The sequence below is a fragment of the Balaenoptera musculus genome, chromosome 2 (genome assembly GCF_009873245.2).
Source record: "Balaenoptera musculus isolate JJ_BM4_2016_0621 chromosome 2, mBalMus1.pri.v3, whole genome shotgun sequence".
Taxonomy (NCBI): domain Eukaryota; kingdom Metazoa; phylum Chordata; class Mammalia; order Artiodactyla; family Balaenopteridae; genus Balaenoptera; species Balaenoptera musculus.
In genome coordinates, this window is record NC_045786.1 from 88,941,784 (window position 1) to 88,960,572 (window position 18,789).

At 37.4% G+C, this 18,789-nt stretch overlaps 1 protein-coding gene across 5 annotated transcripts in view; it reads right to left on the reverse strand.

Annotated features, from left to right (window-relative positions):
* Nucleotides 1–2,946: 2,946 nt before the first annotated feature.
* WDR76 (WD repeat domain 76) overlaps nt 2,947–18,789 on the reverse strand; it is a 61,821-nt gene continuing 45,978 nt past the window's right edge. For all 5 annotated transcript variants that reach the window (XM_036841675.1, XM_036841676.1, XM_036841677.1 and 2 more), the window contains 5 exons: nt 17,623–17,781; nt 12,484–12,701; nt 11,731–11,883; nt 10,059–10,112; nt 2,947–4,492 (listed from right to left, as the gene is read on the reverse strand). In XM_036841675.1, coding sequence (XP_036697570.1) covers nt 4,237–4,492; nt 10,059–10,112; nt 11,731–11,883; nt 12,484–12,701; nt 17,623–17,781 — 840 coding nt within the window. In that variant the 3' untranslated portion in view covers nt 2,947–4,236. The remainder of the gene's footprint in view (nt 4,493–10,058; nt 10,113–11,730; nt 11,884–12,483; nt 12,702–17,622; nt 17,782–18,789) is intronic.

The following is an 18,789-nucleotide window of genomic DNA, read 5'->3' on the forward strand; positions in this document are numbered from 1 at the left end:
AACTTAGAAGCTGTAAGTGTGGAATAATTTTGGAGATGAATTGGACCACGTTTTTCTGATGAGGAAAACCAAGAAATGATTTTCCCAAGGTTACACACAGTCTCAGAGCCCAAAGGAGAATCTAGATGGTCCAGCTTCTGCACCAGTGTTCGTAAGCCTGGAGTAAGAGAGAGAACAGCAAACACTTCCTACGAAGGGAACAGAATGATATCACCACTACAATTACAAACCTCATATTTACAACTTAACAACATACATTCCTTTAACACTATCTCATCTGATTCTGTAACCATCACTCTGTGGCTATGGACTGGTAATGGTCTTCTAAATTCCATGAGGATAAAAGGTGAGACTAGGGTCCACTGTACTAGCTTATTATCTAATCTTCCTATTTTCAGTTCTACCTGCCCTCCAACCCTCCATTCTGCCACTAGATCATCTTCCTAAAGCACCGATCAGGTTATGTCACTTACTTCCAAATTTTAAGAGGTTCCTATTACCTTTAAAATGATATCCAGGGACCTCCCTGGTGGCGCAGTGGTTAAGAATCCACCTGCCAATGCAGGGGACACAGGTTCAAGCCCTGGTCTGGGAAGATCCCACATGCCGCAGAGCAACTAAGCCCGTGCACCACAACTACTGAGCCTGCGCTCTAGAGCCCGCGTGCCGCAACTACTGAAGCCCGTGTGCCTAGAGCCAGTGCTCCACAACAAGAGAAGCCACTGCAATGAGAAGCCCGTGCACCACAACAAAGAGTAGCCCCTGCTCGCTGCAACTAGAGAAAGCCCATGTGCAGCAATGAAGACCCAATGCAGCCAAAAATAAATTAATTAATAAAAAAATAAAATGATATCCAGTGCCCTGTCCCCGGGGAAGTTGTTTTTTTTTAAATGACAGGAGTCTCTGCTTAAAATGATCTGAAGAGTAAAAAAGCGTGAGAACCACTGGCTGCGAGTGGTTTCCCATGATCCTACAGACTTAGAGCTACAGCCTTTTAAAAAATAAATTTACTTATTTATTTATTTATTTTAAGCCTGGTGGTGCGCAGGCTTCTCATTACAGTGGCTTCTCTTGTCGTGGAGCACGGGCTCTAGGCACACGGGCTTCAGTAGTCATGGCACATGGGCTCAGTAGTTGTGGCTCATGGGCTCTAGAACGCAGGCTCAGTAGTGGTGGCACCCTGGCTTAGTTGCTCCGCGGCATGTGGGAGCTTCCCTGACCAGGGCTCGAACCCGGGTCTCCAGCATTGGCAGGCGGATTCTTAACCACTGTGCCACCAGGGAAGTCCCTATAGCCCTTCTTTGGATAACTAATGACGACTCAGCTATGCACACATCCTTTCAAGGCCCCTGCTTAGGGTGCCTCAACCACAACCAAGCCCCTCTGCACCTGAACACACTTCTGGTTTTAGCTCATGAACAGGCTTCCTCTACACACCCCTACAACATGCTGATGGAGTGGAGTAAAACGCGCAAAAGATATTTTTAAAACATTTCCTCTTGCACAGCTTCCATTTTAGAAAAACATACCTTACGATGTTTTACTCCTTGCTCTGTGTAACTGTGCTAAATATTATCTTCCTCACAAAATTCCACCTTTTCATTTGAAAAGTCAAACATTTACAGCCACATGAACCAGAATTATGGGTCTATGCTGTCTTAAAACTAAAACTCATTACTGGCCATCAACTCTGTACTAACAAGGAAAAACAGAGGTACTAAATCAGAAGGGACAGCCTAACAAACGAGACGCCTAAGTTTTTGGAATCTAAAGACAGAGTGCATATACTTCTTCCTCTCAAGTTTGATACAGAAGGCACATGTTTCTGCCCTCCTCCTCTTCTCATGTACTGTACACTGGCTGAAAGTATTTAAACCTTTGTATCCACAGCCCTAAAGCTCTCTGCTTTCCTGGAGAACTACCTTTGCAAAGTCTTCTCTGTGGAAAGGTTAACTCAAAGGACAGAATACTAAAATGGGTCTTAAGCAATTCAGATTCTATCAGTTCCTAATAATTTGCAGTCTCTCTTAGTCTGACCAAGTCTCCATCCACCCCAAATGAGATCATCTCCTTCCTCCTTAACGTCACATTAAAAAAGGTCAGGCATCTCAAAGAAAATAACTACAGGAGAATTCAGAGCTTACATGCTTATGAGATGTTATAAAGGCCAGCTAACAAAAAAGGTTTATCCGGAAGGGAGAGAGCAATCATAATACACACATAATTACAGAAGCCACACAGCTTTAAGCGAGTCTCTGGGAGAAGTGCCCTTCACAACAGAATACAGTTTAAGGATGTCCTAAGGGAGGCAACTGTCCTTTACGTGCTTTCTAGATTTAAACAACTGCTCCTTTATAGAGCTTACCACCAAGAAACAAGTCCCCCACTCACTCTCCTACTCTCCTTCCTGCACCGCCTCAAGAAGACAGAACTCTGTTAAGTAGAATGGGATATAAATAGCACAGCTTATGAAGCTACAGTGGCAAAAGAAACCAGAAAAGTGAGAAACATCAAGAATTTGCTAACATTTAGTGCAGAAGCCAGGCAATTAGCACCAAGTATACCACCAAGTATTCAAAGCTTAAATGATAGTACTAATTTGATCGAGAGTAGTTTTCAACATCTTAAAAGAACAACTCCCACAGAACTAGCCACTCTAGAACCCGTAAAATTAAGTGGCGTGGAAAAGGGAAAGGGAGCCTAAAGGTTTCATCTACTATTTCCAGGACAGTTTAAATATACCTCAACCTCACATAACCTTACTTTTTGCATTTCATAAATTAATATTTCCACCTTGCTTATCAATTCCTGTATTCATATCACCAAGAAAACAGAGAAATCCTATTCCTTCTAAACACCCACAACCTATTAATAAACTAAGCCTCAAAACTTATTTAGACTTTAATTACAGAGAAGGAAATTATTTAAGAAAAGAATGTTCAAGGAAATGATACACGTCACTTTATTTCTGTGATATACAATTATGAAAAGATAATATTTCCTCTTAGAAATCAAACATATTGCTGAAGCTATTTACAACAGGCTTTCAGTAGTAGTTTGGCAATGAAGAACAATGGAAAAAGTTGGATAGGTAAGGTCACACAGTAATATTAGTCACTGATTTAGTAATATCCAACAACAGACACATTCAAATTGCCATAGCTTCTGAAAAAAAAAATTTTATGAAGAAATTCCAAAAATGGTATTTCATAACACTTCCCCAGGTTATTGAATCTCCTCTGGAGAGTTTAAAGACAGGGACAGATAAGGCTGTCTATGACTTTCTAAGTCAGGAGCTTTTACTTCTTTAACCATGACCCACAGTACCACAGTAATAAAGAAATACATTTTACGTCAGAATATACGTATGCATGTATACCTACAAATATGTATGCATATGGAACTAAGTTTCACAAAAGAATACTTACTCTAATTATGTTTGCTATTCTTTACTATTTCTCTCCTTTTCATTTTTGTAAACACTGTTCATGGCCACTTAACTGATTTCACGTGAACAGCTACAAACCACAGTCTGGGAAACACTGGTCTGAAGGTAATCTCATACTGGATTACAGCAATCAGGTAGATCCAAACCCTGTGCCTACAAGCCCTGGGATTCCTTGGCTGTGTCTCAGGAGCCATGAAGAGGAGCGGGAGGGAAAGGGTCAACACACACAGACACAGGCCCTGCCCAAGTGAACCAAAGCTTCTCAGCAATTTCTTGGGATTTCATGTAAGATTTAATTTAGAGGCAAGGGGGAAAAAAGGTGCTCAGTTTAAAAACTCAAAAGTTTCAAAATTACTGAGTTAGATGACCTTTCAGGAGCCCTTCCAGTGTATGAGTCTAGAAATAAATATTTACTGCAAACTATTAAAAAAACCACAAATCTATATATCACTATAGAATCAAAACCACAAAAACAACCAAAATACTGATCACTCAAAGCTTTATAATTTATGTTAGAATTTCTCAACATTCTGCCTGATTAAAAGTGCTGAAGGCATCACAGTCTCCCCTTTAATTCCCTCGCCATCCTATAGAAACAACCTCCAAGGCTTCTCTCTTACTAAAAGTACCTTCTGCTCACAGTTCTTATTAACAAAGCAATTTTGTATTTGCTAAAAATAGAACATATTACCAAGTAAACAGACTAAGCCACGTGAATTACTGGGCTCCTTAGACACTGATTAATTTGAACAAATCGGTGTTGTCAAACCAAAAACTCCGCAACTTTCTTAATTCATAAAAACATGTATCCTCCCACTGGAGTTACCTCCAGCCAAAATATACCGAGTTGGGTGCATAGCGTTGATGGAACACACAGAGGCAAGGCATTCTCCACCAAGAAAAGAGTGCACCCACTTTCCTCTCTCATGGAAGATTTCCACTCGCCGTGGATGGGCCATGCTGCCGACTATGATACAGTCTTCTTGTTTAGGGTCCCACACAGCTTGGAACCTGGTCAGCCATCTCCCAGTAATGGTGTTGTGCCTAGTGAAAAAAAATGATTTTTTTAAAGGACAGTAGTGTTAAATAACTCCAGGTAGCATGGGCAGAGGGTAAAGATGGCATTGCTCCTAAATGCTGATATTCTCTGCCAAGTTTCTTTTCATTAAGTTACTGCGTCACCAACAACCTAATCTCATCCTTCATGCAAGACTGAAACTCAGGACAGAGATGATGCATTCTGCATTTTTGAATCTCCAGTGCTGGGTATAGTGGTTTGTGCTCAGTGGATGGTCACTAAATGTCTATTGAAATGGCACCTTTTTTGTTCACTATTTACTAGCTCAATGGACTCCCCTCCTTTTTTTTAGCACATGCAAACAGAAGAAGACCTAGAACAAAGAAATATATAATCTAGGTTTTTGCTGTTTTAACAGGATCTGCTATTTCCCATATTTGTATTCCCCTAATTACCAAACCCTGAAATCATTTTATATTCCATACAACCTTAAAGTTAAAAATACATCTGGAGCTCAAAGAAGAAATCACAAGGGAAATTAGAAGCTATCTGCAGACAAATAAAAATGAAAACACAACCTACCAAAATCTATGGGATGCTGTGAAAGCAATAGTAAGAGGGAAATTTATAGCAGTAAACATTAGAAAAGAAGAAAGATCTAAAAATCAACAATCTAACTACACTTCAAGAAACTAGAAAAAGAAGAACAAACAAAACCAAAAGACAGCAGAAGGAAGGAAATAATAAAGATTAGAGCAGAGATAAATGAATTACAGAATAGAAAAACAACAGAAAAAAATAAATTAGGAGTTGGTTTTTTGAAAAGATGAACAAAATTGACAAGCCCTTAGCTAGATTAAGAAAAAAAAGAGAGGAAATGCAAATCACTAAAATAAGAAATGAAAATGGGACATTATAACTGATGTCACAGAAATTAAAAGGATTATAATACTATGGACAATTATACACCAATGAACTGGACAATCCAGAAAAAATGAATAAATTCCCAGACACAGGACTTCCCTGATGGTCCGGTGGTAAAGAATCTGCCTTCCAATGCAGGGGACACGGGTTCGATCCCTGGTGGGGGAACTAAGATCCCACATGCTGTGGGGCAACTAAGCCCACGCACCACAACTACAGAGCCCACACACTCTGGAGTCTGCACGCCACAACTAGAGAAAAGAAAACCCACATGCCGCAACTAGAGAGAAGCCTGCATGCCACAACTAGAGAGAAGCCCGCACACCTCAACGAAAGATCTCGCATGCCTCAGTGAAGATCCCACGTGCTGCAACTGAGACCCGACACAGCCAAAAAATAAATTAATTAATTACTTTTTTAAAATTCCCAGACACATACAATTTACCAAGACTGAATCATGAAGAAATAGAAAATCTAAATAGAACTATAACTAGTAAAGGGATTAAAATAATAACCAAAAACCTCCCAACAAAAAAAATCCCAGGACCAGATGGCTTCACTGGAGATTTCTACCTAACATTTAAAGAAGAATTAACACCAGTGCTCCTCAAACTCTTCCAAAAAGTTGAAGAGGAGGGAACACTTCCCAATTCATTCTGTGAGGCCAACACTACCCTGATACCAAAGCCAGACAAGGAACCTACAAGAAAAAAAAAAAAAAAAGCCTACTAATATTCCTGATGAATATTGATGCAAAAATTCACAACAAAATACCAGCAAACCAAAATCAACAGCACATTAAGAGGATTATACACCATGACCAAGTTGAATTTATACCTGGGATGCAAGGATGGTTCAACGTATAAAACTCAGTTAATGTGATATAGCACATTAACAGAATGAAGGACAAAAATCATAAGATCCTCTCAACCAGTACAGAAAAATCATTTGACAGAATTCAATACCCTTTCATGATAAACACTCAACAAACTAGGAATAGACAAAAACTGTCTCAACATAATAAAGGCCATATATGAAAGGCCCACAGCTAACATAATACTCAATGATGAAAAACTGAAAGCTTTTCCTGTAAGATGTGGTAAAAGGCAAGGATGCCTACTCTTGCCATGTCTATTCAACATAGTACTGGAAATTTGGTAGGACTAGAAAACTGGGTAGGACTAAAGACTCCACAAACACACAAAAAAACTATTTAAACAATTTCAGCAAATTTACAGGATACAAAAATCAACACACAAATATCAGTTGCATTTCTACACACTAAGAATGACCAATCCAGAAAGGCAATTAAGAAAACAATCCCATTTACAATAGCATAAAAAAGAATAAAATATTTAGGAATAAATTTAACCAAAGATGTGAAAGATATGTATACTGAAAACTACAAAACATTACTAAAACAAACCAAAGAAGACACAAATAAATGGAAAGACATTGTGGTTGTGGACTGGAAGACTTAGTATTGTTAAAACGTCTATACTACCCAAAATGATCTATAGAATTCAATCAATGCAATCCCTATGAAAATCCCAATGGCATGTTTTACAGAGAGAAAAAAAATCCTAAAATTGATATGAAACTCAAGGAACTACAAACAGTCAAAATAATCTTTAAAAAGAAGAAGAGGACTTCCCTGGTGGCGCAGTGGTTAAGAATCCACCTGCCAACGCAGGGAACATGCGTTCGAGCCCTGGTCCAGGAAGATCCCACATGCCGCAGAGCAACTAAGCCCATGCACCACAACTACTGAGCCTGTGCTCTAGAGCCCGCAAGCCACAACTACTGAGCCCACATGCCGCAACTACTGAAGCCCGCGCACCTAGAGCCCATGCTTCGCAACAAAGAGAAGCCACTGCAATGAGAAGCCCGCACACCACAATGAAGAGTAGCCCCTGCTCGCCGCAACTAGAGAAAAGCCCACGCACAGCAACAGAGACCCAGTGCAGCCAAAAATAAAAAAAAAAAAGAACCAAGTTGGGGGCCTCATATTTCCGGATTTCAAAACATACTACAAAGCGACAGTAATCATGACAGTGTGGTACTGGTATAAAGACAGACACTACAGACCAGTAGAACAGAATAGATCCCATAAATGTACATGTACATGGTCAAGTGATATTCAACATGGGTGCCAAGACCACAAAATGGGAAAAGGACAGTTTCTTCAACAAATGGTGCTGGGAGAACTGGATATCCACATTCAAAAGAATAAAGTTGGACACTAATCTTATATTATATACAAAAATTAACTCCAAGTGGATTAAAGACCTAAACATAAGACTTGAAACTATTAATAAAACAGAGAAGAAAACATAGGGGGAAAGTTTCAGGACACTGGATTTAGCAATGATTTCTTCGATATGACACCAAAAGCACAGGCAACAAAAGCAAAAACAGACAAATCTACATCAAACTTAAAAACTCTGTGCATCAAAGGAAACAATCAACAGAGTGAAAAGGCAACCCACAAAATGGTAGAAAATATTCACGAATCATATATTTGATAAGGGGTTAATATGCAGAATACGTAAGGAATTCCTATAACTCAACAACAACAAAAATTATGCAATTCAAAAATGGGCAAAAGACTTGAATAGACAGTTCTCCAACGAAGATACACAAGTGGCCAACAAGCAAATGAAAAGATGTTTAACATCACTAATCATTAGAGAAATGCAATCAAAACCACAATGAGATATTACCTCATTAGGATAATCACTAACAAAAGAACAGACAGGAAGTGTTGATGCATATAAAGAGAAATTAGAACCCTGGTGCACTACTGGAATGTAAAATGGTTTGGCTGCTATGGAAAAACAGTACAAAGGTTCCTCAAAAAATTAAAAATAGAATTATCAGATGATCCATCAAAGTCCCCCTTCTGGGTATATATCCAAAAGAATTCAAAGCAGGATCTTAAAGAGATATCTTTACACCCATTTGTTCACTGCAGCATTATTCACAATAGCCAAGAGGTAGAAACAATCAAAATGTCCATCAACAGATGAATGGAAAAAGAAAATGTGGCACATACATACAGTGGAATATTATGCAGCCTTTAAAAGAGGAAGGGACTTCCCTGGTGGCGCAGTGGTCGAGAATCCGCCTGCCAATGTAGGGGACACGGGTTCGATCGCTGGTCCAGGAAGATCCCACATGCTGCGGAGCATCTAAGCCCATGTGCCACAACCACTGAGCCCGGGCTGTAGAGCCCGCAAGCCACAACTACTGAGCCCGTGTGACACAACTACTGAAGCCCATGCGCCTAGAGCCCATGCTCTGCAACAAGAGAAGCCACTGCAATAAGAAGCCCACGCACCAAAATGAAGAGTAGCCCCAACTCGCCTCAACTAGAGAAAGCCCGTGCGCAGCAACGAAGACCCAACGCAGCCAAAAATAAATTAATTTTAAAAAATTAAACTAAACAGGAGGAGATCTTGTCACATGCTAGAATATGGAAGAACATTGAGGACATTATGCTAAGCGAAATGAACCAGTCACAAAATGACAAATACTGTATGATTTCACTCATATGAAGTATCTATAGTAGTCAAAATCATAGAAATGGAAAGTAGAAAGATGGTTGCCAAGGTCTGGGAAAAGGCGGAAAGAGGAATTAATGTTTAATGGGCAGTTTCAGTTTTGCAAGATAAAAAAATTCTAGAAGTCTGCTGCACAACAATGTGAATATACCTAACACTATTGCACTGTATACATATAAATAGTTAAGATGGTTAATTTATGTGTTGATAACCACAACTAAAAATAAAGTAAAAAAAATTTTTTTAATATATTTGGGGCTCTTTACTGCTCTCCAAAGCAAAAAACAAAGCACTGCCTTTTTATTCTCTATATTGTAACACCATTAGCAACCCTTTCTTACTAAAGAAGTATGAACAATGGAGAACCACATTTCCCTCTGCCACTCAATGACCCTATCCCTACTGACCTCTGAATCATCACACTAGATAATTTTTTTAAAATATGCATTAGAAACCAATAAACTAGAATTAATAAAGTTTGAAAAAGGAAATGAAGAGGGAAATTCTGTGAAAAAGAAAACAAACATGCTTAAATATAGCCTCTATAGACTATAAAACTCATGAAGCAACAATCAACATACATTGCACACCCTGTCCCCAACTTCATAAATACTAATAAAGAGGTATGTCTAGGAAGAAGGCATTGCATAAAGTTTGATGTAAAATACATACATTAAAAGTAGCAGATGCACAAAAAGGGTAACCAAACAAAGTAAGTGGGAAGATGGGGAAGCCCTCCAAGCCCAGAACAAACAGGTGCAAATAAACAGAGCTTCAGCTAGCCTCACGAGCAAGTAAATCTCAATAGGATAAAACATGAGTAATTCAGGTTGGAATAAAGTCACTCACCTTAACCAAAAATAACCACCCAAAGGCAGAGAACAGCTACTGACTAAAAGAGATTGAACCTCTTTACAGAAACAGGAAACCTGGAAGCAAGAACCCTTCTGTATAGGATAGGAACTAGCAACCTGGAACACTGGAACAATGTAATACAAAGTCAGACCTATTACATCTCCTTGACAATCAGATGTCCAATGTATGCACTCCAACAAAGACCTCATGGTAATCCAGGGTCTACTTTATTTGGCACATGGAAACCTACCTGATGGTGGTGAGAAGAGGAATCTTCGAGGATATACAGCTGCTGTCAAAGATTCTAGAAAATAAAGAGCAAGAATAAAGGAGCACACTCTTTATTGTTTCTTGAAAATTTTCTGAAATATTATCAGTGTATTTAACAAGCTTTTCACTGGTTCATGATATGAAATATGATTGTTATCTTAAAATATATAGGATCAGGCTCTAACAAACCTCAGCTAATATATTTACAAAAGTTACAAAGAATATTATAAAATTCAGTGCTTATAGTTTAGTGTGGAAATTACTTTAGACATTATTACTCCAAACTTAAATGTACATTCTAAAGTGATAATCTAGACTCTATATTCAGATTCACAGTAATATATGTCATACATAAGGGATGTAGTCTGAAAATGCAAAAATAACCTAAAAGTGCCTGCATGTATCAAGGGAGACTCATCAGTTGAGGGCGTGATAGTGTCACTTCCAGATTCTGACGAGACTAAGACTGTCCAGTGACCAAGGGGAGGAGTTCTTGTGGGGCAACTGGAGGAATCCAGAAGCCTCCACTAGGTACCCTGGCAGACAGAAACTACCCGAATCATCACCACCTCCCCCTTCTCCTTGTGCTTAGCTATTCCACTGAAATTTCTTGGCACTAGAGCTTATTAACTAATTAGATTACTAGAAAGCCAAATCACTAATGGCTAATGTAACAAGAGTAAACTCTGCAGTGCAAATGAACAGGAATGGGACAAATAAGTAGCCCTTAAGACAAAGAAAACTGCATGGGTGGAAAGGGGACACTGGGCTGCCACTGTCTGGTGACTAAATCTCTTAATGTATTACCTGGTAATGCTCACACACTCTACTAGAAATTAACTGGGTACCTGTCACACACTATAAACCATGTTCTTCCCAATAGATGGGTCTAAACAGAAATTAGGTGCCTTTCTAGAGCCTGGCCCACAGTATACATTTAACAGATACTTGTTGAATGAATAATGAACGAATTCCAAAATCACTTAAGGTAAAACTCTCATAAACAGAGAAATGCTTGCAATGTTAAGCAAAATCAGGGATTTTAGAAGAGAACAAAGTCATTTCCTTTGTGATTGCATTAACATTCTCCACATCTTTTTTAATTGGCATTATTTTCTATTTTTGTTCAATTGGTTTATATTACATTTTAAAATCCATTTTTAGGAAGTAGCTATAGAAAGGTATCAAAGCTAAAACCATAAAATTTTATCCAGTAGTTTGTATAGAAGCCCAATTTTTGCTACCTTTTCTGCCTGCCCATGGCCTGGGGCTCTGCAACTTCAATTCAGCACTTCACTTGTGGGGTAGACCCCACTATCTCCAAAGTAAGAGCTTCTCCCTATGCTAAAATTATCTCCCTTCCAAGATATCACAAGCCTGATTTCATCAGATTTCAGTGCTAAAAGCAAAGACTGACATCACTCTCCAGGGCAGCTACAGACCTTCCTTGCCAATCTCAAGGAAATGTACAGATCCCAAAATTGCTGAAAAGCCATTAAGTACAGGTCATTGATCTTTGGGAACCTAGACATTACTATGAAACAATAACACTAGTGATTTAATAAGGAGCAGTAGTCAACAAAGCTACTGTTTAACACAGTAACTACAGACTCTAGATTCCTTAACAACGTATTTCTGTCTTCCCAATTTACCTCAGCTTACAATCAGCACATGTGGTTACTACTCTGTTACCAGTAAGAGGTGAAAAATAGGCAGAAGCGATGCTCTTTGTGTGTTCAGTCAAAGAAATCAAAGGCTGGCTTCTACTGGGTTTCAGGCACCTTGCATCATAAATATGAATATCCCTGTAACAGGAGGAATAATTCTCAGTGTTGTCACAGTACACATAGTAAGACTCTACAATAGCACTGAACATAAATTAGACACTCAAATACTCACTACATTGAAGAACAGTTAAGACAGAACCCTCTAATCTTCTACAACATTAATTTTAAAAACACTGGTATAGAGTAAAAAATAAGAAAAATTTCAAAATTATAGCATATATATGTAACCAGGTGGGTATAGAGAGGCAAGGTTCTAGCTGGTTTTCTAATCTATCCAAGAAAAAAGTTAACACAGACCAAGAAGTTATAGGTCACATGGATCTTTTATATTTTTTACGTACGTTCTTCTCAAAAGACTAGAAGTAAACGCATGAGGCCAAGGAAAACAAAAATGTATATTTGTTTCAACACTTGCACTATTTATTAAATCCAAAAGAATCTCTCATTTTAAAAAAAAATCACGTTCAAAAAAAAACCAAAAATGCTCAATCAGTGTAGAAAGGAAAATTATTTAGTCTGTGGGTATCACAAAAAAAGTCAGAAGTCTTTGACCACCAAACTAAAACATTATTCCTAACATTAAAAGGCCTAAATCATAAAATTTCATGAAGGACATACCTTAATCCCGCAGTGATAAAATACTGTCTATGCACTGGGTGGACATGTACAGTTCTTATTTTGCTCAAAGAAGAATTGATAAGCTTCTCACAAGAAGTTCCAGGCGTCCGCCTATCCACTAGTGACATACTTCCATCCCAGTGACCTACTATTAAAGTGGAGGCATCTTCTGCCAAGAAGTCAAAGGAGGAAAAGCTACTTCCTTCATCTCTATATACCTAAGGATATAAGTAACAATCAACTTATGTAACACTCTTCTTTTAAAGAAAGCCAATGCATAAATTCTTTGTTAAAAGAGTAACAAAACACTTAACCCAAATAACCTCATTTATCCTCCCATGATCCCCACAAGAAGCATAGGGCAAAATGGTAATCCCCTTAGATGGAAACTAAGGCACTGATCAGCTGTGAGACTGCAATCAAACAGCCCATCCACCCATGTCAGGGCTACATCCCAAATCTCTTAAATCCAATAAACCTCAGATGCAGATCTACCCTGTGAAACTCACTAGGAAATGGACTGAATCTGAATCTTACGCAGTTGAAATACCTTAATATACCAAGTAACTTTGCCAACTAAGTTCAAGGTATATGGCTTGAATGCTCACCTACTCTTGGTGGAAGTGTAAATAGATACAAAATTTTTACAGCAATCAGGACACATCTATCAAAATATTTAATGCCTATACATACCCTTTGACCCAGTAATTTCACTAAGATATATATAAGGATGCCTTGCTGCCAGACTGCTTATAACAGCAATAAAAAGCAACTAAATGTCCACCAAAAAAGATCTGGTTAAATCATGATGGTACATCTCTACTTTGAAATACCATGCAATGCTAAAAAAGAATGAGGTAGATTTGTACTATTAACTGTCCAAGATATACTAGTAAATGAAAAAAGCAAGTTGCAAAAAAGTATGTATATAGTGTGAACCCATTAGCGCAAAGAAAAAAATCTGTATCTATATGCTTGTAAGTATATGTGTACTTTCTGGAGGCATACACAAAAAATACAAAGGTTACTTTGGGAGAGTGGGAATGGGGGAAGGGCAGATTTAGTTTGCACACCCTATTTACTGTAAGTTTGTGGGGTTTTTTTGGTTGCACTGGGTCTTCGTTGCAGGCTTCTCTCTAGTTGCGGCGTGCAGGTTTAGTTGCCCTGCGGTGTGTGGGATCTTAGTTGCCCGACCAGGGATCAAACCCGCGTCCCCTGCATTGGAAGGCGGATTCTTAATCACTGGACCACCACAGAAGTCCCCTACTGTAAATATTTTATCATGAGCATGTATTATTGTTATAACTTTTTAATCACTTACAATCCACAATATTATTACTTTGGGCTCAGGGCTCACACATATAAGGAATAAAAAATAAATGTTGTAGAACGTGTCAGTACTCAAGTAAGAAAGAATTACCACAATTCTTATCACTGAATCATGAATTGCTACTGACTTTTAGTTTTAATAACAAGTATTACTATAAACTGAGATTAACAAATTAATACACCAAAGGTATCCCAACCCCTATACCAAAAAAAGCCCAATACACACAAATGAAACTTAAAGTATTCAGTCATTATATTAAAATGGTTAAGTGCAGGGGATTTGGAGTCAGAGAGACTCAAGTGCAAATTCTAGTTCTGCCATTTATGTCCTTCAGCAAGCTAATAAACCTCTTTACCTCAGTTTTTTCAACTGTTAAATGGGGAGAACATTACCTATTTCATAGGGTGTTATTAGGCTTAATAATATATATAAAGCACACTCAGGTTAGTACCTAACACAAGATAATTGTTCAATCAGTAGTATCAGAAGCAAATTACTGATACATGCAATATCATGGATGAATCTTAAAAACATTATGCTAGGTAAATAAAGCCAGACACAAAAAGCTACACACCATTTGATTCCATTTACTTGACATTCTAGAACAGGCAAAATTATAAGGACAGTAATCACATCAGTGGTTGCCAGGAGCTTCAGGAAGGGGGAGAGGACTGACTACAAAGGGTCATGAGGTAATTCTTCCAGGTGATGGAAATTTTTTATGTCGTGATTGCAGTGGTGGTTAAACAGGTATATACAATTTGCCAAAACTTATAAAACTGCACACCTAACAAAGGTAAATTTTACAATATGTACTGTATACCTCAATAAACCTGACTTTTAAAAAAATAAATAAGTGGATAACTCTTACAACTCAATACTGAAAACACAGATAACCCAATTAAAAAATAGGCAAAAGATCCAAATTTCTCTAAATAATTACAAATGGCCAATAAGCAGATGAACATGCTCAGCATCACCAATCATTAGGGAAACGCAAATCAAAACCACAATGAGATACCACTTCATACCCACGAGGTTGGCTATACTCACCAACAACAACAGGCATTGGAAAGGATGTGGAGAAATGGGAACCCTCACATATTGCTGATGAGTATGCACAACGGTGAAGCCGGTTTGGGAAACAGCTTGGCAGTTCATCAGAATGTTAAACATAGAGTTACCTTATGACCCAGCAATTACACTCCTAGGTATATACCCAAGAGAAATGAAAGCACACAAAACTTGTGCATGAATGTTCATAATGGCATTATTCGTAATAGTTAAAAACAGAAACAACCCAACTGTTCATCAACTAATGAATGGATGTGTAAAATGTGGTATAGCCACACAAGGGAATACTATTCAGCCATTAAAAAGAATGAAGTACTGACACATTCTACAACATGCATAAACCTTGAAAACATTTCGATAAGTATAGAAGCCAGTCACAAAAGACTATAAACTGTATGATTCCTTTTATATGAAATGTCCAGGACAGGCAAATCTGTAGAGACAGAAAGTAGATTAGTGGTTTTCTAGGGAGAAAGGGGAAATCGGGAGTACTTGATAAGCAAGGGGTTTCTTTTGGAGGTGATAAGTATTCTAAAATTAGATTGTGGTAACAGTTTCACAACCCTATAAATACACTAAAAACCACTGGATTTTACACTTTAAATGGGTGAATCGAATGGTATGTGAATTATATCTCAACAAAGTTGTATTAAAAAATAAGTACAATCAGTTATTATTAAGTGGCTGATAAAACATAGATGTACCTTCAAATTTCAAACTCCAACCTTCCTGTAAGAATATAAACAAATACAAAACAGAATGTGACTTGCATACATAACTATATGGTATGCATTAATAACCAAAGTGCTACCATTAAACAGTTTAAAGAGGACTTTTCACAAAAATTATTTCATTTAATCCATGATTAATAGCCCATCCATTTCCAATAAGGATTTTAAATATCAATGTTGCTCTTAAAAACCTATTTTTAAAAAGGTAAAAATAGAAATTAAAAGAAAAAAAAAAGCAAAGACACCAGTAAAAAAAAGAAACTGTGTTTCTTCTAATTGTCAGTAATTAGGAAATCAAGTCTGACCAGCAACACATTAACAGTCTTGAAAAGTCTTTTTTTCATATGGTTAAAAACAGACTTAAATGAAATTAAACATCCTCATTTTTAAAAGAAAACCCAAAAACTATTAGCTCTCAAGAAGAGAGAAAAAGCCTTCCCAACTGTAAGAAAGATCATTTAGGAGTTCAGTGAAGAACAAAAGCAGTTACACATTATACTATAGCTATTAAAATAATTAGTTAAAAACTCTTTTATAAGTAATTATGAATCATCTATACATAGAGTATTAGAATAATTACAAAGACAGAATGCATTAACTTTGAGTACTGGCTTACATAAAAAAATTAAGGCATAAAATTAGATCATTGATTAGTATTTATGATGATAAGCCATAATCAGTGATGATACCCTGTTTTCTTCATTGTCTATCACATATAAAATGCTCTTATACTGAGGACCTCTAAAAACTTTAAAAGTCCCATTCGAAATAAGCTAAAGAATGAAAACCTACATCTAAACCATCCTAAATTTCACAAAGATTAAAATCCATATGAAAAAAGAGTTTGATTTGTAGGAATTCTCTTAATGAGGAAATCTGATATGGTTAAGCAAATCTGAAAGCTCACTTGAAATATGTTTGTTGTAACATTAAGTAGTAGATATTTAAGTAGTAGACCAAAATGTAATCACTGGGATCCAATATTGTGAGGATTCCTCAGGCCTTTGGAAGCTTATGGCCTACCCAACCAGAGATCAAACCGATTTGAAAACCTCCAAGGGGTAAGTAGTCTGGTTAACTTGGTAGACTATCTCTGGGAAGATGGACAGTCACGAGTATGAGACCAACATCTTTCAACTATTCTTAAACTTCAACTTAATCTTACCTTGCAGGGGTTAGACTAGCCCAGGAAAAGATCTTATCCTCAACAGGTGGTTACGAATAAACCTGGCCTAAGATGTTCTGAATGAAACCGCCTAGGTGTCCATTTCTTGCCAGAGTACAATTATATGACATCGAATGGCAGTTTTTCATTCTAACTTCACCAGATAAAAACAGCTGAGCTAATCTCTCTACCATCAGCTATACATGGCATATAAGAGACGATAAATCTTAGCTAGAAGACAAAAGACCAAATTTTATAGTTTCTGTGTTACATTACTGGCCAAAAGTTTTGGACAATGTATTATAGAACTGTTATGTGATGAATTTCTCTAGTCTTTTTTGTCACATCTAAGACTCATCCCCACAAAATTCATATCTGCCAAGGCTAGAAATAATGAACAAAAGTATAATAATATTCCAATATTTTTTCCTGAATAAAAGAGGACAAGTTTTAAGCCTTAAAATAGAAGAATAAGTTATTTTATTTAAAAGCTTTCTGCAAAAATAAAAAATAAGAGCAAAAACTTATTATGTGCCAGGCTCTGTTTTAAGTAAATGCTTTATCTACATTAACTCATTTAATCCTCATGACAATCCTATAAGGTAGATACTATTACCATTCCATTTCAAAACTAAAGAAATTGAAGCACAAAGAGGTAAGCAACTTGCCAAGGTCACACAAATAGTAACAGATGGGATTTGAATTTAGGCAGTGTAGTTCTAAAGTCCCTATTCTATACCATCTCACCCAGTTTGATGGTATAATAATCATTCATGTGGCATTTCATAAAGAATCCAGAATATCATCTGAGGTCCATATGTAAACACATTAACATTTACCTCTTCAAAAACAGCTCTGGAAAAATCCCCACAGCGTAATGTGCCATCATAGCTCAGTGACAGCAGGTGAGCTGGATTGGCAGGCGAGAAGTAAAGACAGCTAACTGGTTGACTATGGGGTTGAAAAATATAAACTCCATCTTCTTTAGGTTGGTGAGTCTGGAATAGAGTTGGGGGTGGGGAGAGAGACAAAAACTGGTGAAAAGCAGTAATATTTTCTACGTCATTATGTCATTAAACTATTTGTTTGTATTATATTCAGTCTTAGTCTATAATTGTACCCACCTTCCCATTCAGAAAGTCAGAACTAGAAACTTTATACTCTCACTAAGTTACTTTTTCCTAATTTTCAATCCAACAAAATTAAGTCACATTTATTTTAATAGTTTCCAGCTTTTTGCAACTAGCCAACTAGTTTTTCATAATACAGAGGGAAAAAAACTACTGCTTATAATGACTTCAGTTCATGAAATTCTCAGGAAATGTATAATTTACTTTTATTTCACATGCAGGATAATTCCTTACTACCAAAACTTCTATCAATACCACTCCCACTTTGCTTGCTAAGTGTGCTTCTATATGAGTATGTCATTCTCAGCTCAATTTTCATAAGGTGTTTGGTCCTGGCACAAAATGATAGTTTTAAAAATATTTTATCCCCTAAATGCCCCATGAAAAATGCATGTACTTGAGGGACTACCTTGGTGGCACAGTGGTTAAGAATCTACCTGCCAATGCAGGGCACATGGGTTTGAGCCCTGGTCTGAGAAGATCCCATATGCCACGGAGCAACTAAGACCGTGTGCCACAACTACTGAGCGTGCGCTCTAGAGCCTGCGAACCACAACTACTGAGCCTGCAAGGCACAACTAGTGAGCCCACTTGCCACAACTACTGAAGTCCACAAGCCTAGAGCCCGTACTACACAACAAGAGAAGCCACCGCAATGAGAAGCCTGCGCACAGCAACGAAGACCCAACCAAATATAAATAAATAAATAACAGCCAAAAATAAATAAATAAATTTATTATAAAAAATGCATGTACTTGAATTTCAGTAGTAATATTACTACTTCTAAGGATTATCCTTTCCACAACTGGATTACCAACTCCGAAATCATCATTTTTCAGATTCTGATTCTATATTCTTATGCCATATGTCATATTA